The 19,959-nt window shown below is 59.4% G+C and overlaps 9 protein-coding genes across 9 annotated transcripts; 6 read left to right on the top strand and 3 right to left on the bottom strand.

The window, feature by feature from the left end:
- Nucleotides 1–1,681: 1,681 nt before the first annotated feature.
- On the top strand, nt 1,682–2,847 carry C8Q71DRAFT_861047 (lipase; the record flags this gene model as incomplete). The annotated part of the gene is made up of 5 exons (XM_047927858.1): nt 1,682–1,946; nt 2,023–2,092; nt 2,151–2,264; nt 2,327–2,412; nt 2,480–2,847. The coding sequence occupies 5 exons, from the start codon at nt 1,682–1,684 to the stop codon at nt 2,845–2,847; spliced, it is 903 nt and encodes a 300-aa protein (XP_047775585.1).
- Nucleotides 2,848–2,946: 99 nt separating this feature from the next.
- On the bottom strand, nt 2,947–5,014 carry C8Q71DRAFT_263772 (uncharacterized protein). The gene is made up of 3 exons (XM_047917389.1): nt 4,634–5,014; nt 3,617–4,550; nt 2,947–3,555 (listed from the first exon to the last, which is right to left on the bottom strand). The coding sequence occupies exons 1-3, from the start codon at nt 4,649–4,651 to the stop codon at nt 3,101–3,103; spliced, it is 1,407 nt and encodes a 468-aa protein (XP_047775584.1). The 5' UTR covers nt 4,652–5,014; the 3' UTR covers nt 2,947–3,100.
- Nucleotides 5,015–6,306: 1,292 nt separating this feature from the next.
- On the top strand, nt 6,307–7,508 carry C8Q71DRAFT_879740 (Alpha/Beta hydrolase protein; the record flags this gene model as incomplete). Its single annotated transcript, XM_047928462.1, has 4 exons — nt 6,307–6,571; nt 6,622–6,691; nt 6,742–6,855; nt 6,904–7,508. The coding sequence occupies 4 exons, from the start codon at nt 6,307–6,309 to the stop codon at nt 7,409–7,411; spliced, it is 957 nt and encodes a 318-aa protein (XP_047775583.1). The 3' UTR covers nt 7,412–7,508.
- A 323-nt stretch (nt 7,509–7,831) lies between these two features.
- On the top strand, nt 7,832–9,294 carry C8Q71DRAFT_777557 (Thioesterase/thiol ester dehydrase-isomerase). Its single transcript, XM_047924720.1, has 4 exons — nt 7,832–8,182; nt 8,246–8,481; nt 8,536–8,558; nt 8,616–9,294. The coding sequence occupies exons 1-4, from the start codon at nt 8,066–8,068 to the stop codon at nt 9,008–9,010; spliced, it is 771 nt and encodes a 256-aa protein (XP_047775582.1). The 5' UTR covers nt 7,832–8,065; the 3' UTR covers nt 9,011–9,294.
- A 289-nt stretch (nt 9,295–9,583) lies between these two features.
- Nucleotides 9,584–11,602, top strand: C8Q71DRAFT_861044 (uncharacterized protein; the record flags this gene model as incomplete). Its single annotated transcript, XM_047927857.1, has 13 exons — nt 9,584–9,811; nt 9,874–10,188; nt 10,245–10,364; nt 10,416–10,422; nt 10,478–10,535; nt 10,589–10,605; nt 10,659–10,705; nt 10,756–10,778; nt 10,829–10,889; nt 10,944–11,135; nt 11,192–11,208; nt 11,261–11,350; nt 11,410–11,602. The coding sequence occupies 13 exons, from the start codon at nt 9,584–9,586 to the stop codon at nt 11,600–11,602; spliced, it is 1,368 nt and encodes a 455-aa protein (XP_047775581.1).
- Nucleotides 11,603–12,920: 1,318 nt separating this feature from the next.
- C8Q71DRAFT_726309 (uncharacterized protein) lies at nt 12,921–14,048 on the top strand (the record flags this gene model as incomplete). The annotated part of the gene is made up of 1 exon (XM_047921754.1): nt 12,921–14,048. One exon carries the CDS (start codon nt 12,921–12,923, stop codon nt 14,046–14,048), a length of 1,128 nt encoding a protein of 375 aa, XP_047775580.1.
- A 544-nt stretch (nt 14,049–14,592) lies between these two features.
- On the top strand, nt 14,593–16,792 carry C8Q71DRAFT_777549 (uncharacterized protein). The gene is made up of 4 exons (XM_047924719.1): nt 14,593–14,785; nt 14,842–15,335; nt 15,389–15,617; nt 15,701–16,792. Exons 1-4 carry the CDS (start codon nt 14,702–14,704, stop codon nt 16,601–16,603), a joined length of 1,710 nt encoding a protein of 569 aa, XP_047775579.1. The 5' UTR covers nt 14,593–14,701; the 3' UTR covers nt 16,604–16,792.
- A 500-nt stretch (nt 16,793–17,292) lies between these two features.
- Nucleotides 17,293–18,906, bottom strand: C8Q71DRAFT_861041 (uncharacterized protein; the record flags this gene model as incomplete). The annotated part of the gene is made up of 1 exon (XM_047927856.1): nt 17,293–18,906. One exon carries the CDS (start codon nt 18,904–18,906, stop codon nt 17,293–17,295), a length of 1,614 nt encoding a protein of 537 aa, XP_047775578.1.
- A 25-nt stretch (nt 18,907–18,931) lies between these two features.
- C8Q71DRAFT_861040 (uncharacterized protein) lies at nt 18,932–19,546 on the bottom strand (the record flags this gene model as incomplete). The annotated part of the gene is made up of 1 exon (XM_047927855.1): nt 18,932–19,546. The coding sequence occupies one exon, from the start codon at nt 19,544–19,546 to the stop codon at nt 18,932–18,934; it is 615 nt and encodes a 204-aa protein (XP_047775577.1).
- Nucleotides 19,547–19,959: the final 413 nt, after the last annotated feature.

Raw genomic sequence — 19,959 nt, 5'->3', positions numbered from 1 at the left:
CAGTACAGGCTACTATGTATAGCGCGTCCCGTGTGTTCTCTGGCCTCCATCTGCCTGTGCAGGTGACACGTTCGTTATGATCAATGGAAGGTAACACGGATTTATCAGTACTGGCGTACCTGAATGTCGACCGAGCGAACATACGACGCCTCGAAGCTCTCAGTGACGGCACTGAGATGTCCTGCTGCGCCCTTATCATTGATATTATCATTGTCAGCCGTACTGACAGCACATGCACGCAGGAAGACAAAAACGATGGTTGGAGGCCTAAGTGGTCGTCGGGACTAGAGGATATGCGGCGATAACAGCTGACTTTTCTGCAGTCTGCGAGAGCCAATGTTGCAAGTCTGTTCGCTGAGGAAGTCGTCCCTGAGAACTCCTCTCTGGGAGAATAATGCACGGAAGCTGTCAGTGTGTACGCAATACTCAGCAAAACAGATACTTAATTCAGTCCAATTCAGGAACAAGAATACGCTTCCCTGATACATAACTATCAATGTTTGATCACAGACGAGGGTTGCAAATGAATACGAGCCACTCAGATGTATGGCAGCCATCTTCAGTGGTACGGCGGCGGCGGCGTCAGAACATCCGCGAGGTGCAGCATTTTGCGTGTGCTGAGTGGCTAGGAACGAAGAACCGGTGTCGGTGTCAAGACCAGCTAGACAGACATCAAGATGCATACGGAATGTGGAAACCGTTTAGAGATGCAGTGACCGGAGGCGCCTGAAGGCCTGAAGGCTCGACCACCACCGTGATCGCCTACCAGAGAGTGTCATAGGGACGACGAATGTAGTACGAATGCAACTTGACAATCATACACAGGCAAAGACACTGCGCATGCCAGGCAACCACCAAGCAACCACTGTCCTCCTCCTCAGTTGCGAAAGTTCGGATCGGCGTACACCGTGCGGCGTGTCCAGTAGGAACGATCACTGATTTACGCTGCGACGCACCGCTACCGTCTGAATCAGGCAGAACTGAGCCCACTGAGCCCGTCGCGTCGACGGTTGAGCGTGTTGTCCTCTCATTGCCTTCGTGAACCGGAGGAGGAGGAGGGGCAAGTCGCCGAGGAACAATGGCCAGACGCACCCTGGGCCAGCACATGGTCACGCTCGAATACGGGGCCTTCGGCGGGAAAGCTATGCATGGTGACGGTCTGCAAGCAACGGTCGTTGTCCGCGTCAAGTTTTGAGCCTCTTGAGGCCTCCACAGGGTGTTTAATTTGAATCAACATGGATGTGAGTGGCAAGGATTTCTCCAATGATCTACATATGAAACAGCGTGATGCAGAAGTGGACGGCGTGGCATGCTCGAGGTCAGGCCTTGAGGGACAGCAGCTGCATCCGAGGGAGAAGAACGGAGGCAGCGTGGACGGTGGGCGGGCGAGGGGCGATACAGCCACGCGGGGCGATCGCGTCTCAATCTCGGGCAATGTGATCGACTGCTTCGACACCGCCCACCGCCCGACAAGCACAAGCTCCCGCTTGGCCTCCCGCCCGTCTGCGGGTGCTTCAAAGTTCTGTCCATGCCAGCTGATATTGATCAAGATGCCTGACCGTCTGACGGCGCCGAGCCGTGGTACATAACAAGCCTCCGCCGCCAGCTATTGTCTTTCGTCCTGGCTTCTTCCTTCCCCTCGGGACTCGTCCGTTCCGGCTCTATCTGGTATCGAGTCGCAATGCCCCTCCTTACGTTCGCCGTCGCCCTCCTCGCCCTCCTTCCGGCCAGCCAGGCCCTCCCTGCCTCGATACACTACCCCCGCGCGTCGATCAGCGCGCTCAGCACCACGCAGATATCCTCGTTCAAGCCGTACACGTTCTACGCCAGTGCTGGGTACTGTAACGCTGCAAAGACATTAGCGTGGAACTGCGGGGCCAACTGTCAGGCGAACCCGAGCTTCGTCCCCACGGCGTCGGGAGGGGATGGGGACACCTCCCAGTTCTGTAAGTGTCGAGCGATGTTACGTAGAGACCACCAACAACCTAGTACTGACGTGCGACGCGCTGCTATGATACACAGGGTTCGTGGGGTACGACCCGACCCTAGACACGGTCATCGTCTCGCACCAGGGCACCCATCCAGAGGCGATGTAAGTGTCCCTACCTACCTTTACACCGCAAGAGCCCTCTCACGCGCAAGTACTACAGCTTGCCTCTCATCGAAGACGCAGACATTGTCCCGGAAAACCTCGACTCTAGCTTGTTCCCGGGGATTAGCTCGTCCCTCAAAGCACACTCCGGGTTCGCAGATGCCCAGGCGAAGTGAGTCGTCCGCTCTATTGCACCATCATCCAGTGTTGACTTGATATGATTTTCGCCCGTAGGTCCGCGACGCAGGTCCTGGCGGCGGTGAACACGACGATGTTGAAGCACAGCACGAACAAGATAACGCTTGTCGGCCATTCCCTCGGTACGTTCCACACTCAATCACCGCGACCGTCCCTATGCCCAACAAACCTCACTCTCCATTCCACTAGGTGCCGCGATCTCCCTGCTCGACACCGTCTATCTGCACCTCCAGCTCCCCTCCGCGGCTCTGAGCTTCGTAGGGTACGGCCTCCCGCGCGTGGGCAACCAGGCATTCGCGGACTACGTCGACGCGCTCGGCGCGAGCGTCACGCACATCAACAACAAGGAGGACTTCATCCCGATTTTGCCGGGCATGTTCCTCGGATTCGTCCACCCCGCGGGCGAGGTGCACATCACCGACGCGAACGCGTGGGACGCGTGCCCCGGCCAGGACAACCCGAGCACGCAGTGCACCGTCGGCGACGTGAAGTCGATCTTTAGCGGCGAGGAGGCGGACCATGATGGCCCGTATGATGGCGTCGAGATAGGGTGCTGAGGGGTAGATGAAGGGATGGATGATCCGGACAGCCAGTAGGCATATGGATGAGACGTTCATGAGGGGCACATTCTTTTGGTTTGTCTTTGGGGATTTGGGGTATATCTTGGGTGTGTTCTGTTGTATTGAGATGCCTCACGACGTTATTATCATCGGTTATTTACATCGCCTGAGACGTGTGGTAAGAGTGAGAAGCTTGGCTACGCGCACGAAGACGAGCCCATTGCTTCCCATGATATTAAGAGTTCTGGGCTCAACTGTTCCGCCAGGAGAGGTGCAATACACCGCGACCATGCCACGGCCTGAGCAAGAGGCGAATCGCCTTCCCAACGCTTCCTTTGATGCTCTCCACCTCCGCTTCCTTGCCATCACGCGAAGCATACAAGAGGCGAACCGACACCTCGACGCCCTTCAGCGTGGCAAAGTCCGGGCGATACATGAGATTGTGCAGGTCGCGCAGCATCAGGTTGCTCCTTTGATTGAGGGCGTCGCGCATCTCTTGTGTTGCATTCAGGTGAAGCGGCAGGTCGATCCTGATGACGATGTGCTCGAGCTGGTGGCTGCGCGCCATGACTAAGACGCTGCGTAGGTCGTCCGAGACTTTCGACCAGCTATGAATCGACTGCCCAGCGCCCGCGACGACGGGGCCAAGCAAGCTGAAGTCTAAGGACCGCAGGGCTGCGTTACGCGCGAGATTGCCGTGACGACCTGCGCCCGTGCAAAGGGGTCAGTATCGATTTTAGAATGTGCGGGGCGAGTGAGCATTTACCGTGCGGGAAGCCATCTTCGGAGTACCGAGTCAGTGCTGGGCCGGCTGCTTCTAGCAGTTCGTCTACTAAAGTGGTCTTCCACGAGGGGTGGTCAGTGCCCCGGACCGCGATGTCATTCAGAGAGGCGCAGAACCCCGAGCGCACAAGGCAGTCGACGATGGCCCGATGACGGGATGGCGATACCCCGTCGCTCGCATCCAGGTGTATCCCGAGACGTCGGAGCCGTGTACTTGTTGGTGGCAGTAGATGCCAGTGTACGGGCGGAGAATCGAAAGGACCCTCATCAGCCAGAATGTTCCCCTCGAGAGTGAGCGCTTCAAGTTGGGGGACGGCGCAGATGATCCGCCGCAGCTGGGATGCGCTCAGCGTGCACCTCGACAAGGCCAGTGCCTTGAGGGATTTGAACTGAGCTAGATATCGAAAGAATTCGGGACGCGTGAAGCGATGCAAGTCGGAAACGCTGAGGGCCCGCACACTGGACATCGTGCGGCCGAACGCGAGGGGAAGTGAGTGGAGGAAGCGAGCAGTCTTCCTCTCTTGCCCTAGAGACAAATCTCCGGCCTCTATGGCATTGAGAAGGCTGGGATGCGGGTCGGAGGCAACAAGTTCGCGTGTGGTTGCGAGCCAGTGCCTAACGCGCGGAGACGTGCGGGACTGCTTGAAGAGCAAGTCGAAGCTCGTGCGATCGTGGAGCTCGACTGTGAAGTAGAGATTGCGCATGACTGGGGAGTACCATATTGCACAGACCAATGCCGCTGCAGCCAGTGTGGGCGTATCCATCCCGTTTATGATGAACTCGATGACCTCGTGCGGGATGCGAGCAGAGAGGGCCGGCCGAAGGGTTCTTGGTGGGGAAGCGTGGTAACATCCTTTGGTAGCACTCCATTGGACGACTTCCATGTACGGCGTGTCTTCGTAAGGAGGGGGGGTAGCCTTCGAGAATTCATATCCAGTTGAATTGGCAAGGCTCAACGACGTGAGTTACACACATTGACAAGGGATGGGCGGACACGAACCTGGTCATTTGGTGACATTGCTAATACTGATGAAATGTTCAATCCAGGTCTACGGTGGTGACACTGAGAGGGACGCGCTCTGGGGCCGAGGGGGCTACCCGTACTACGTAGCACGTTCACCGGCAGTGTCAAGCGGTACCGTACTACCAATATTTGGTGTATGCAGTGCCAGTGGGGCGGTGCTGTACTACTAGGTCTCTGACTATTCGTCCGCTATCTGAGCATGTGAGTGACGTCAACTGCACACACTGATTGCAGTGTTTTGCTGTGCTGCGGACAATTGTCTTTGGTCGAGTTTTCCTGTCGCCGTGCACGCTGAAGCTGAAGGTGTTGAAGCCAAGGATGCGCGCGGCTCATCCGGCCCGATGTGGCCGTATGTAACGCGATCGATTCAGAAAAGGCAACAGTTGCGCTAAACGAATTCGAACGTCTGACTTACGCCACGTCTCTGCGGCTGCAACCACCACTGTGAAATCAGACTTAGCCTCTTGGGAGGATCAGTCTCCCGTCTGCTCCTCGCCCTCGCCATTGTGCATTCATACCTCTCGGTCATCCCTCTCTCCGCGTGACAAGGCCTCTACGACTACGAGACTTTCAGTCAGCAGAGGCGCCGCCGTTATCACCGATATGCCCACTGGCAGACAGCTGCCTAGCCGTACGCGTCTGCTCAGGCTCCCGACTGTACAGTCAGTCTCTTCTGTAACGCCCTCGACGTTCTGAAATTGTCCAGAAGAATGCAACATCGTGTCCAAAATACCGTAACACCGAGGCACCCTGTGAACCTCATGCCAGATGGTGAGAGTGGCCTTCCCTCAGTTGCGACGTGTGATGAGGCCGGGTTTATTCATTCGCGACTACATGCAGCTTGCATCCCATCGCTATTGAATGCCGTACGGACGCAGTGAAGTTGGTTCCGATGGCTGTGTATCGTCCAAGAGACAAGCGATGTCCGCCACTCTGACGGGCCTCGAGCACGGTGATCATATCGAGGACACTCGTCCCTGCGTGTCAACCGCAGAACGACCGCAAGGGTCACCGACCAGGTCATTGCACTGCCGCACGTTCAATGTGAAAGTTATCTTCGAGTTCGCGATGCTCGCTCAGCAGCTATTGGGCCGCTCTCTAATTTGGCTGAGGAAACAGCGCGCAACGGGAAGAAGCAGAGCTGCGGAAGCAGTCACCTGGGCCGTGAAGCTAATGTCATAAGCACTCGGGGCGATGGTGCGGTTCCAAACCTCCCAAACTCGCGCTAGATATCGGCGAACGTGCGACGGTACACAGGCGTTGTGCATGGACGAGCGTCTCGTATACGCAACGCCGACACCGAGCACATGCGGCCGCACAGAAGAGGATGTCTGATCGAGCCACATCGGGAGCTGTAACTGTTCTCGATGACCGTGACGTCCGTACTTCACATGTGCAAAGCTGCTATGTATAGGCTTTCAAGGCCGCATTCACACAGCGCCATTCAGAGAGGCCGTCCATATCAGTCGGATGCGGCTTCCCTGCATATGGCTCTGCCAGCCGCCCCCCTCCATCTTCGTCCACCACAAGGCGGCACTGTTCCGGCAGCCCGCCACCACCGCACCGTCCAGTATATAAGGACGGCGGGAGTGTTACCTGGATTCCCCGCTCCATAGCACATCACCGGTGTCCCGGAGTCTCGAGCAGCCATGCCCGCCCTTATCCTCGGCGCAGCTCTCCTGGCTTCGTTGTTCCTCGTACAGGCGAAGCCAGCCCCGGGATTGCAGGCGCGCCAGTCGATCACCGCATTGACCTCTGCACAGATATCAGCGTTCACGCCGTATACGTGGTATGCCAGCGCCGGGTACTGCTCCGCGTCGGAGACGTTGAATTGGAGTTGCGGGACCAACTGCGAGGCTAACTCGAATTTTGAACCCGTTGCGTCTGGGGGGGACGGCGATAGCACGCAGTACTGTGGGCTCGCTTGCGTACTGTCGAGGGCCGCAGACTGACTGCTGTGCTAGGGTTCGTGGGCTATGACCCAAACTTGGATACGGTCGTCGTGTCGCACCAGGGGACGGATCCGGAAGATATGTAGGTGGCTGTACCGTTACATCTGCATCCGAGGCTGACCCAGTTGTCAGCTTGCCGTTGATCACGGATGGTGACGCCGTCCTAACGAACCTGGACTCGAGTCTCTTCCCCGGAGTGTCTTCGGACATTGAGGTGCACCAGGGCTTCGCTGATGCACAATCAAGGTGAGTATAGATGTCGCACAAGAAAACATGTGCTGAAGAGTCCTGCAGTACTGCATCCGATGTTCTCTCGGCAGTCCAGAAAACAATGTCCCAGTACAGCACGAGCAACATAGCAGTTGTAGGGCACTCACTAGGCGCGCAATACTATCATTCCAGGCAGTCGCAGTCGACTCACCTATCTTCTCTAGGCGCGGCGATTGCGCTGCTCGACGCTGTCTACTTGCCTCTGCACATCCCCGACGCGACATACCGCTTCGTTGGATACGGCCTGCCTCGCGTCGGAAACCAAGCCTTCGCGAACTACGTCGACGCTCTGTCCACATCAGTAACGCACATCAACAATAAGGAGGACCCCATTCCGATCCTTCCGGGCATGTTCCTCGGCTTCGTGCACCCGTCTGGCGAGGTTCACATCGAGGACTCCGGCGAATGGGCGTCGTGTCCTGGCCAGGACAACCCCAGCACCCAGTGTATTGTGGGTGATGTTCCTTCCATAGTGGACGGCGATGAGTCGGACCACGATGGCCCGTATAATGGCATTACTATGGGTTGTTAGTCGTGACGTCTGGACGCGACCTTCACATTCATTATTCGTCTTTTATTATAAGTTCTTTGTCTGTACTGTCCCCAAACTGTCCCGGATCGTCCCCGGTTGAAATGTAGCGATATGCGCAAGAAATACATTGTGATATGTTGGCTCATGATCGGTAGTCTGAATGTGAATAAGGAGGAGCACCAGGATCAAGCCGTCATAGAAGACTTTCAAAGTGGAAGTGAAGTGAGAGGGTGATGATGATGATGAACTCTGCACTTATATTCCGCAACAAGCAAACTCTAATGGTGCTAAGACGAGTGAAGTGAGAGGGCACTGGGCAGCTTGATGACGATCTTGTTCAAGTGGTAAGGGTCTCGTGACGACTCGCGCGCTGGACCAAACACAGGACTTTGTTGCATGTCAATCCGGTCGATCTACAACAGATGTCCCCTTCGGGGTGACATACGAAAAAATTGGAACGATACAGAGAAGATTAGCATGGCCCCTGCACAAGGATGACACGCTTTCCCGGAGTGGTAGACCTACGGGTCTCAATATTTATTTTGTTCTTCGCCACTGTAATCATACTAGCGCGACGGCGGGCTGCAGGTCGGGTTTCCGACGCCGACGCCACTGCTTGTCTTGAACCATCGAACTCCATCGACCATCCCAGTGATGCAGCAACAGTTAAAATGCATTGCTGAAGCCGGACAGCGGCTTTGGACGCTGCGTCACGCTGGTAACCGGTGTCCCGCTACACTCAATCATGTACGGCGTTCGTCGTCTATCCGGGTGCGTATGAACATCTCAAAGGTTCGCGTTACCCTGCCTTACTGGCGGGACCTTGTACAGTAGACTCTACAAGATGCCTTCCGCGATCCAAACTCGCCGTTTCACCTTCCACCTGGTACGATAGGGCCCGACTCTCCGGACCCACCGCCGGAGCTGCTGGCAGAGTTCCTGCACACGAAGGCGCAGGCAGAGACGGTCTCTCCGGAAGAGGAGGCTCGTGCGCAGCTGTCTGAGATGGGGTATGACCCGAGCAGCTTTTGGGAGCAGAAGATTGTGTGGGGAGACCACGATGCCTTCCAGTGAGTACATCTCAATCCGCCCTTGTCTACGCGGTGTAACGAGCTATCGCGCAGGCATGTGAACAACGTCCGCTATGGTGTGCCTCTCTTCATAACGTAGGTGAATATGATGCTAAGAGGCTATACGCGCGCAGTACGCTTCTTCGAGTCGTCGCGCATCGAATGGATGGTCTCTCTTGCGCAGGAGATTGGTGGCCCGCAACGCGAGGCAGACATGCTTGCAGGTCGGGGCATCTCGCTCATCCTGAAGTCCATCTCGATCGACTACAAGCGGCCGGTCGTCTACCCCGATACCCTCCTCGTCGCGCACAAGCCGCACCTAGGCTCGTCGGCGTCAGCGGACTCGTCCAAGCGCCTGCCCAAGACCCACTTCTACTTGAAGGGCGCCGTATGGTCGTACGCGCAGCGCAGGATCGTAACGGAGTGCGACTCGGTACTCGTCTGGTATAATTATGATAAGCTGGCGAAGTGTGATCCGGGCGAGGAGGCGCGGGTCGCATTGAAGGGGAGGATGTGTCTGGGTGCTTGAGCACAATCGGCATATTGGAGGGCTTGTGAGCATAGGTGTGTTGCTTGCGTCTAGCCATGTACAATCCCGCATTACGAGCCCTGTTGACACCATTCGAGAGAATGCTGTACAGTACTTGCTTACGGTCTGAATTCCGCTTACAGGGAAAGTTGCCATTTGACCGGCCGTCCTCTGCCTGCGTCTTCATGTTGGGTTCCCTTCCGAATGCAAAAGTTACAATTGTTTATGTCCAACATTTCGACCTGATCTCAATCGCATATTCATTCTGTCCAGTGGACTCGAAAGCGTCTATTCTGTCCTCGATGTCTTCAGGATCCGCGAACACTGTCACTAGCAGTGGACGAGCGTGTTCTATGTTCCAAACTACCATATGCGTCGCCGCCACATGCTTACGTAACTTGTGAGAATGAGCCGGCGGCGAGACTCGGACTCGACGTTGTTCAGGACCAAGTCAACTGTCAGGACACGCCTGTTCGCCGACAGTTCACAGCCAGTGCTGCGGCCGCTGTGTCGTTCCTTCGACAACGGCGAATTCTGTGGAATCGCAAGATCCTGTGCCACTGAACCACGGCCATGGCCCGACCGGCTAGCATGACGTCTCTGCCTATCTGGCTACTCGCACTCGTCCTACCAACACTTGCTCACGAACATCACGACGAACTCACGGAGGAGCAATCAAGCGCACCAATCGACGCAATCCTATGGCTTCATATCTGCGTGCAGGCACTCGTCTGGGGCGTGCTGTTTCCGACTGGTATGGTACTCGGACTCTCGCGGAGTCGTTGGCATGTGCCTCTGCAAGTGAGCCCTCAGTCAATTGCCTCGTTTTCAGGGGCCCGTTCCCTTACTGAGATGCTCTCCAGAGCGTTGGCTTCCTCTTGACCATCGGAGGCTACATCTTAGGCCATTCGCATGGCGGGCGGGCGTTCCTCGCCGGGGTACACGGCACCATGGCGAATATCATGCTCATTCCCATCGCGCTCCAGCTCGCCCTCGGCATCTACCTCAAGCTTCATATCCAGGAGCGGACACTACGCCCATACGCGGTCGTTGCGCACGGTATCGTAGGCAAGGCGTACCCCGTCATCGGCTGGACACAGATGCTCTTTGGCGCGATCACCGTCCGCGGTTACTGCCGTGGTGGTCACCTCGGGCAGTGCCTCGCTCACTATATCATGGTTCGTTGCATATCCGTGCTGTGTCCGTCGTGCTCTCTCATCATGCTCGGTTACAGGGAAGTGGTTTCATTGCATATGGAATCATCATAGCTATCCTACTGCTCGTCGGGGAGACATGGATCAGGCGGAGCGGGCGTAGTCCAGAGTGGTGGGATTCATGGGTTATCATGCTTTGGGTATGTCGCGCAGATTCTAGGTTATGAGTTGACCTTGACCGTTCACTGTAGGGTATCGGTGCGTCTCCCGTGAATCGGAGGTTATGTGGTCACGATTCTTACGTATTGCGCAGTCAATACGTTCACGGAGCACCACGGCTCAGGGTGGTCCGTGAAGGACATGCAACATACGTGAGTAGACCCCGCCGGTCACGATATGCTCGGTATGACTAAACATCTCGCAGCATTTTAGGTGTTCTCTGTACGGTCACATTCAGTCACATCAATCGCCTTCTATTGACTCGCTATATTCAGGGTGGACAGGAGGTGCTCTGGGTATCTTCTTGTCTCGTAATAACCAAGTTTGTATACCGCTACTGTGACTGACTGGCTACTGACGCAATGCTAATAGCGTTCTGTTGTGCCTTCCTTGATGTAAGCGCACACTTTGTCTCCACGACTAACGTTGCTGAACTCTGCACTAGTATCATTCTGACCGGTTGGGCCATGTCGGAGCACGCGCAAGCATTGATGATCTCCACGAAGGTGACACAACTACACAGAATGCCAGGACCTAGCTGATGAAAATTCGCCGCTCAGGTGCACTCTACCTTCGGTCACACATTGATGCTCGCTGGTGTCGCCCGAATCGTCGAGGTGTGCTTCATAGTACCGAAGTACACTCCACTGGAGGAAGGCGACGGTCACAGCGAGCATACACTCGCGGAAGGCAAGGACGAAGGGTCTACCGCTGCCTCTGCTGGACGTGCCTTCAGACATTTACCCTCATTCGTGCGTACCATTTGGTGCTCGAACCAGTTCGTGAATGCTTACAGTAGTGCGTGTAGCTGCTCGTTTGCGCTGGGTAAGCTGAGCTATGTACATTGCCTTGGCCTTCGAGACTAACAATCTCGAAGACTCTTGTTCATGTCAGCGACGGACGAGGAGCTTGACTACGTGCACGACAAGGGCATGGACCACGTCACCTACATCCTCATCATGTTCAGGTAAGCTTTGTTTCCCCATGCTCCCAAGGCTTCCTCACCCTCTGAAACCGACGCCGTAGCGTCGCCTTCCTCCTGTACACGCTCGTCGTCGTTCTGATCAACCTCTACTCGACGAGCGGGCGCAACGGCGCCTCTGCGGTCAAGGAACATGCCATCGAGTTGACGACACCGACGTCGAAGTGGTACGCGCCTGTACCTGCTGCGGACGAGGGGGAGGCGGAGCCGATGCATGTCATCGGCGACGAGGACTGAGGTACTGACACTCGTCAGAGGGGATGGAGTCTTCCCGCGTAGTGTAACTTATTCGTTGGCAGGAGTGCTGATTGTGATGGATCCTGTGAAGTTGTTTTGTTGTTGTTCACCAGTGTCTAATACGTAGATCGGCTGTTGTAATGGTTCTGTGAAGTCGTGTGTTTCTTGTGGGGGCGTGTTCGCGAAGTCTGAACATGGAGGACAGGTTTCAAGTTTCTTTATGGTGAGTTTCCGGTCTTGGCTCGACCCACACAAAGACTGAAGTTCGCTTTGCACTTTGCAGAGGTGGACTGCCGACTATATTAAGTTGACTGAATAAGGAAGTGTTTGTGATTAGCAGGTACGCGATATCTACCGACGCCCGACGTCCTGCGCCACCATCGCCAACCAAGTCTCGTTGCAGCGCGCCGTATCTGCATATAACACGCCCTAACCGCCGGTATGTTTCCATCGCACGCGATATCGTTTCATGGCTGACAGCGTGCCTTACCGTCGAGGAGATGTGCCACTGCCAGGCAGCCCGGGGATGATCCTCAACAGGTACACCCAGCGCATTCAACACACGTTCGCGGACTTCCACTGCGCCGCGGCGATGGTTACGGTGCTTAGGCACGCGACGTTGTGTGCCCCATTGCGACAGGGTCGGCCTTCGGAGGCGGATCAGTGGCGTCGACGCCTTGTACTCTCCTTCGCCTCTCCCACAGCTCGTTCTCACAGTGTTCAGCTGAGTACGTCAAACACAGAGCTGACCTGCGTCAGTGCTTGTCTGCAGCAGCGTCGTACTGTTTCGAATATGCACGGGGGATGTGTGCCTGTATCGTGGTAAGATCTCAGGTTGGTTTCTCAACTACTCAGGATCCACACAGGGACCATGACATCCGCACTGCGTTGCGAGGTCACTGCAGCATCGTCAGGGATCCTCCTTCTCTCTGGTCGCACTGACGTTGTATAACCCAGGTCCCCGGACTGGTCGTCTTTTAACACCGCGTCGACCTCAGCCAATCATCACCTCGCTTCGCTTCCAGCAGCGCCCTCCTCGCCGCGGAGTTGCGTCCTGGTGATCCTGCACCTCCGCTTTGTCTCGTTGCACAAGTCGAAGTGGCATCAACCCAAAGCGTGAGCGATCCTGCGCACCGATAGGCGCCGACGTGCGGGCTTGTCAAAGCGACCAAAGCGTTGGACGTTGTACACCGCTGAACGGACAACGAGTGCGGGGCGGGGATAAAAGCGTGCAACATGACGCCGTGTACCTCACTGAGGAGCCCCTATCTGCCTCGTCGAGTCCTCACTACCGACTATTCCGTGCCACTCGCCAGCTATGCCAAGCCACACCCAACCAGCTAATCCTCCGCGCCCGCCGAACCCCTTCATCTGCTTCCGCTCAGACCGCTTCCAGGACTATCAGCGAGAGACAAAGGCTGCGGGGCGGACGGCGCCGCTTCACCAGCAAGAGCTCTCGAAGCGTGTCGCGCGCGAGTGGCACGAGCTCGATGCCGCAGGGAGGGCGTATTACGAGCGCGTCGCGGAGGAGAGGAAAGAGGAGCATAAGAGGTTGTATCCTGGGTACAAGTACCAGCCAAAGAAGAGGGAGGAAGTACAGGACGAGGTCAGGACGAGGGCGCGGACGAATTCGACTCCGACCTTGAGAGCTCCCCCCAGCGTTGGCAAGGACCTGCAGGAGAAGTTGAACAGGAGCAGGTTCCGGCATGCCCCGCCGATCGAGCCAAACTTCACCACTCTACCATCGACCGCCTTCCCCGCGCCTTACAGCCCATTCGCCAACCCTTCGGCAGCCACATCCCAGCCGTCTCCATCGCACGCGTCAACCGCGAAATATGTTCCCGTCCCCGTGTCGACCTTCCGCCGGCTCGTTAACACGCAACAGCCCCCTTCGCGCACGGTGAACCCCACGGTGCTCCGCTCGCCGCACCTCCTTGCGTACTCGTCCATGGCAGAGCTCCAGGAAGCCGTTGCCTTTGCGGAGGGTCGGAAGCCACACCCCGGTGCGGGGTTTTCCGAGCACGCAACAGGGACCGAGGTGCAGTACGTACCGGTGCCCGTACGGTCAAGGCCGAGCACGCGGAGCGCGACGGCGGTGGGCCTCGTAGCGTACCCGTCGATGAGGGCGCTGCAGGCCGAGTTCGCGGTCGCTGACGAATCGCCTGCGGCGTTCCTCGAGACGCAAGACCCTGCGAGCGTGATGGGCTTGAATGCGGCAGCAGCGGTGGGGACGTCTGCTGGGCACCGGGCACTTGCCGGCGGCGCGTTTAGGTATCCGACGTCTGACGCGCTCGCGCCCTTCCTCGACGAGGAGACAAGGTGGCGAGTGGAGTACCCGGGGATGCCACGTTCAGACAGGATGGAGGTGGACGCCCATCACTATGCGTTTGAGGGCGCGTCTCCCAGGGGATGGGAGATGGCCTCTGACTTCACGTCTCGGCGTTAGGGTACGGACGGGTGAGTAGTACTGCATTACTGCTCCGGCGGGGCCAGGCGGACGTGTGTCGTAACGCTGCACGCCATTCGTCATTCTTTCTTTACTGTCGGGACCCGGGATAACAGGCTGTAGCACCAGCTATTACTGTTGTACTGTACATTACACCGTGTGCATAATATAGGCATTTCTCCCAGTCAACGGCGCTCCATATGCAGTAATTAAGACACGTTAGATTCTATTCAAGGTGCGCGAAGCATGCGCAGAAACGTCAGCCTCAGCCTGGGCCTGAGGCCTGAGCACTTGGAGCGTTCTGGGAGCGCTCCGGAGAAGTGGGCAGGGAGAATGACATCGGGTCAGAGGGAAGTGCTATACTTGGCGACTGTTGACTTTCATGCACGAAGAGTAAGAATCAGGCTGTACTCGCGACGAGATGCAGGTCATGCACGACTTTGAGCACGCTGAGAGGAGCGACGCGACGCGACTAATGAGCGGCATGTGACCGTATAGCGGGATGCGGGGACGCGTGCGGAAGGGCGGGCCGGGGCGATGTCGTCGGAGGCTTCCTGTCATGGCACATCCTGCGGTTCTGCCGCGCACAGCTGCCACCCTTCCCTACTTAACCCTTCGCATAACAGCCACCTCAGCTGCAGACCGTTGGCGACATGGGCTTTGCGACGCTACCGACGGATATTCTCCTCCTCATCCTCCGACACCTCGGAGTAGCAGACATCTTCGCTCTGCGACGGGTATGTGCTAGACGACTGCCACCTCATGCCTCAGACTCACCCAATTCGCACTGCAGACGTCCAAGGCCCTCGAAGACCTCACGCGCTCCCGGAGCGTCTGGCACGACGCCCTGCACACCCACATCCTCGCCCGCGGACTGCCGCTCCCCGGCTTGCGCGCGCGTTCGCTCGACACGCTCTCTGCAATAGAGCTTGAGGAGCTCACCTTCCGTGCCCTTGCTCTCCGCCGCAATTGGACGTCCTCTCACCCGCGCAGTACGCGGTCTGCCGAACTCGTTCCGCCCAACATCCCGCCTGGAGCACGCCCACGCAACCTCGCCGTACACTACCTCCCAGGTCGCGAGGGTCGTTACCTGCTCACGATCACGTTGTACGATGAGCCGGCAGCACCGCGCAAGTACGTCGTGCATTGCTGGGACATCGGAGAAGAGGCGGGCGAGCCGAAGGTCGTTGCGGCGCTGCGATGTACGGACCTCACAGGCGCGACAGTGAACACCGACCCCAGCCATCCAGGCATCCTAGCCATCACGCGGCGAGGACCCAGCGATGAGTGAGTGCCCGACTCACCCTCACATATCCCGTCACTTACCGTGCCCCCGACAGCGTCACGACGTCCATCTTCTCAATTGACTTCCGCGCACGCAACGTCGGCGCAGCGTTCATTCCGCTGCAGGCATTCGCGAGCTTCCGCTTCCCGCTCGCGCTCGAGGGCAGCGTCTTCGCGGCGAGCGGGCCGGACAACATCGTGCGCGTGTTTGACGTCGAGGCGGGCTATGTCCGCGCCGCGCTCCGTGTCCCCCGCGAGTACGACGACCCCACGCTGCGCAACGAGGTGAGTCTCTATCCAAGAGGGCAGGTGTGCACGCTGACGATGAGCGCTGACGAATGATATGGCGGACGCTGTTGCGCTTGTAGGAACACCGCTGCATGGGCGCGGTAGTGCTGCGGGGGCACGTCCTCACGTTCTGCAGGCAGTGGATACATCTGTACGCGCTCCCCTCGGTGCCCGAGTCGCCCGACAACAGCACACACCCGCCCCCGGTCGCGTACAACCCGATTGCGTCGCACGGATGGCAATGGCGCATCGACAGCCTCGTCGTCACCCCGCGGCTCCTTGCGCGCGGCGCTGCTCCTACTGACGAGGACGCGGAGACGCGCGTCCGTGCGGGCGCCGACGAGCCTGAGGACACTGGGCATGGGGGAGCGGACGAGTTCCCCCCGATCGACGTGCTCATCCGCTTCGACACGTGGTTCCCCTGGCCGGTCAACATCCTCCACCACTACGTCCTCACACCCAACCCTGCCTTCACGTCCTCCCCGCCCGACGCGGTCGCCCCAGACACGCCTGTGTCCATCCCGTATTTGCACCCTGGCGGCGGGCCGACGATGGCGCACAGCATACCGTCCCCGATCCGGCTCTTCACGCCGTCGGACATGGTGCTCGGCCGGCGGGGGACCGCGCTCTGGCTCGACGCGCAGGCGTACGAGAGCGGGCCTGCGCAGGCGGGCGACCACGGGCAGCGGATCGCGGGGAAGGTGCTCGCGTCGGCGGGAGCGGAACTAGACCGCGACAAGCCGAGCTCGACTGGAGAAGTCGATGTGGCCGGACAGGGAGGAGAGGAGGTGGGCGCGGGCGCGGACAGTGTGAGTCCGGGGTGGTACAGCGAGGAGCGGGTGCAGACGATGGTGTTCCATATGCAGGAGGAGGACGACGGGTGGAACAAGCTCGCGATGGACGAGGATGAGGGCCGTATCGCTGTGGGGACGGTATCTGGGCAGGTGCACTTGTTTGACTATGCGCCTGCGGCCGGGCTGTGATATTGAACGCCAGGTTCGTGAGGATGACGACCCGCGCCGCCTTGATTGCTTTCTTGTGATTCCATGACGAGCTCGGTGTGCGCAAGGATGTTCTGCAGCAGGAGACCAGGTTAGGCCTTAGGCACCTTACAGTCATCATGGCACACAATCCACTTAATACGAAGAGGCAACACCGCACACATCACGATCCATCCCTTCAGAGTCCATTGTATTCCGTTTCGCCCCGCCAAACGATGGATGAGTGAAGCAATCAGAGCAGCAGTACATGTAAGTATGCGTGTAATACAGACAGCGAGCACAATACAGAAGCCAAATCAAGCAAGGAGGGAAACGGGCTCTCCACTATGTACACTGCGCCAAGTGTCCTCAAGCACGGCTCTGCGGCCCCTAAGGGCCAAAGGTGCAAGGAAGGGCGAGGGCGGAGGGGAGGGTAGGTGTGGGTGGTTGCGACAATTTAGGTAATACATATCGGGTCACTAGGATATACGAGCCGGGTATGGGGCATTAGTTTTGCTGGGGCACATCATCAGCATCAGCAAGACGGGACTCTCGAGAGGCTGAGGAACACAAGAGCGCACCTTCGATAGTGTACAATGTGGCTGCGACCAAGACCGGATGCGAACACGAGCGAGAGATTGCGAGGGTAATAAGTTATGTTGCCTGACTCCTCCATGCGGCTTCGCCAGATGCTACGGCCCCGAGGGGGGTTCCGTAGCTGTGACCGCCCCCTCTTTTGGCGGTAGGGGCGGGGGCTGCTGGTCCAGCGCCGGCTGCGACGCTTGCACATCGTTATCACGCAGCACCTGATCACGAAGCTCTTGCGACGACGGCCCCGGACCAGCCTGCTGCTGGTCATGATGCATCCCAACACTGGTCGATCCCGCCGTCAACGGCCGGGGCGCCCGCGCAGTCTCGCCCTGCACCGCCCGCAACGGCACCGAATACCGCTTCGCCTTCGTCCGGCCGCTCTCGGCGGCCTCCCCGCCACTCAGCGTCCGTGCACTCGAGCCGGGCACGCCGTCGAGCAGGCTGACGGTGTCGCCGCGCGCGCGCGCGCCGAGCGACTGCACGCGGCGCGCCTTGGCGTCGCGCTCGTGCGAGCTGGGGAGGAAGGAGTCGTCGCGGGACGCGCCGGCGGCGCGGAACGTGTAGGGGGGGATGAGCGTGCGGTCGAAGCCCGGCGTGGAGGGCGTGGCGTTCGGGGGGACGTGTGGATGGGGGACGGCCGTTACGTACTGCGTGTGCGTGGGCGTGGGCGGCTCACCGAGGGTGTTCCCGTGGGACTCGAGGAGCGAGGTGGCGATGGCGGAGACGGGGGGGAGCGGGGGCGGTGCCTCTACCGCGGCGGAGCTCGGCGTCGTGGGTCGGGTCTCGTTCAGGTCGAGGAAGGACCCGCCCTTTTGCGGCGCCGACTCGACGTGGATGGTCGGGACGGCGGGCACGGGCACGTCTGGCTCCGTCGAGATGGTCGGTCTCCGTCTGCTCCGGCTCCGGCTCCTCGCCCTCCGCGCTGTCTGCGCCGCGGCGGCGACGGACGAGGACGCCTCGCCCTCGCTCACCGACGGCTGCCGCAGGCGCAGGCTCGCCTTGCTCGCACGCGTGCTCCGCCGCCGCGCAGCCAGGACGCGGCTCGTGCGGTCCGCGACCTGCAGCTGCGCGGGCGACGGCGCGATCGGGCCTGGGAACAGGGTGGCGTACGTCGCCGTGCTCGAGACGGCCGTCGCCGTCACGCCGACGACCTCCGCCATCTGCACACTGCGCTCCGTGCGCGAGTCCGCGACGACGACGCTGCCCTCGCGCGACACCGCGCTCGCCTCGTCCTCGAACACCGCGTCGTCCTCGTACCCGAAGTCGCGCCCGAAGTTGTCCAGGTCGTCCATCTCGTGCGCGAGCTCCTGCGCGACGCCCCACGCCTCCTCGAGCTCCGCCTGGAGCTCGGTGATCTTCGCGCGGGCCTCCGTCACCTCGGTCGCACGCCGCCCGTAGCTCCCGTTGAGCTTGCGCAGGCTGATCGCGAGCGCAGACGCGACGTGCACGTCTTGCAGGCGCTGTATCTGTGCACGTTGCTCAGCGACGGTCAGCAGCGCCTCCATGAGACGGTCGCAGGCGGCGGTCAGTGCAGCGAGCTGTGCCGTGAGATTGGACAGCGCCTCCTGGGATAATGGGTCGCCGGGGGAGAAAGAGAGCGCATTGAGGGACTGGAGGAGCATGAGTCGCCGCTGCATATTGAAGCGGTACTGCGCCTGCGTCGTCGCCTTGAGCTGGATGAGGATCGACGGGCCGCGGTCAGCGCGCGGGGCCATGCGAGATGAGATACACCACCAGGCGCTACGCGCAGATCGGGAGACTCACCGAGTCGAGGCGCTCGAGCTCGTGGACGAGCTCGACGTCCAGTGTCTGCCGGGATACCAGCTGGATGAAGTTCTCCTGCGCGGACGCGCGGATGGCCGCGGAGACGACTTCCTGGAGCTGCTCGGACGTGAGGGTCCATTGGGCGGCCTCGAGGGTCATCCCGCGCCATGGCACGGGCGGTGTGTCGAAGTTGACCGCAGGCGGCGGCGAGAGCGTCGGGGTCTTCTTGATGACCGTCACTGCCGGGGCGGCGATGGACGGGGTGCTGGGGGTGCTGGGGGCGGGCTCCGGCGCACCTGTCTGGATCGCCCTGCTCACGGTGGTGCGGCGCTCGGTGCTGGAGCCGCCGTACTCGGAATGCAGATCCTGCTCGGAGGCGAGCCCTGGCGAGGACGGCGACCACGTAGACGAGCGGGGGCTGGAGTAGGCGGGGGTCGCTTCCTCGACGCGGGCCGAGAGGTCGAGGGGGATGATGCCCTTGGTGGCCCCGGGGCTCGTGGGCGACTTTGGGCCGCGGGGGCCGCCAGGGCGCTGGCGGAAGGGCGTGCCCACGGAGAAGCTGGAGGGCGAGCGGACGCGGGTGTAGTCCATGGTCGGGTGGGTGACTGCGCCCTGGAGGGCTTATGGGGACATGGGAGTTGGAGGACAGGATGGAGGACAGGACGTCCAGGGACTGATGCGGTGATGGGTCTACATGAGGGCCCTCCGGCGCCTACTTATCGCCTGCAGCGCTGCCATCCTCCGAGTGTGTTGCCTGGGGTAGCAGAACGTTCGCTGCAGGACGGTCCGTGACATAAATGAATTTGCGGGGCAATCTACGCGCAATCTCGATCAGCACGCTCTCCAACCGTCCGCGCGCCCCGCCGCCCGATGCCCAGATGCCTCCGCGCAGGCACATCTTTTCCACCTCCCACCCGGCCCGGTCCACGGCTCATCGGGCACCGCAACGAGCACGAGGGGCGACACGACGCCAGGCCCGCTCAGCCACCGCACGTCCGCCGCGG

This window comes from Rhodofomes roseus (genome assembly GCF_022264815.1).
Source record: "Rhodofomes roseus strain CIRM-BRFM 1785 chromosome Unknown C8Q71scaffold_21, whole genome shotgun sequence".
In the NCBI taxonomy this organism is placed as follows: Eukaryota; Fungi; Basidiomycota; class Agaricomycetes; order Polyporales; family Fomitopsidaceae; genus Rhodofomes; species Rhodofomes roseus.
Note: the sequence above shows the minus strand (reverse complement) of the source record. Positions and strands in the feature narration are given on the sequence as shown.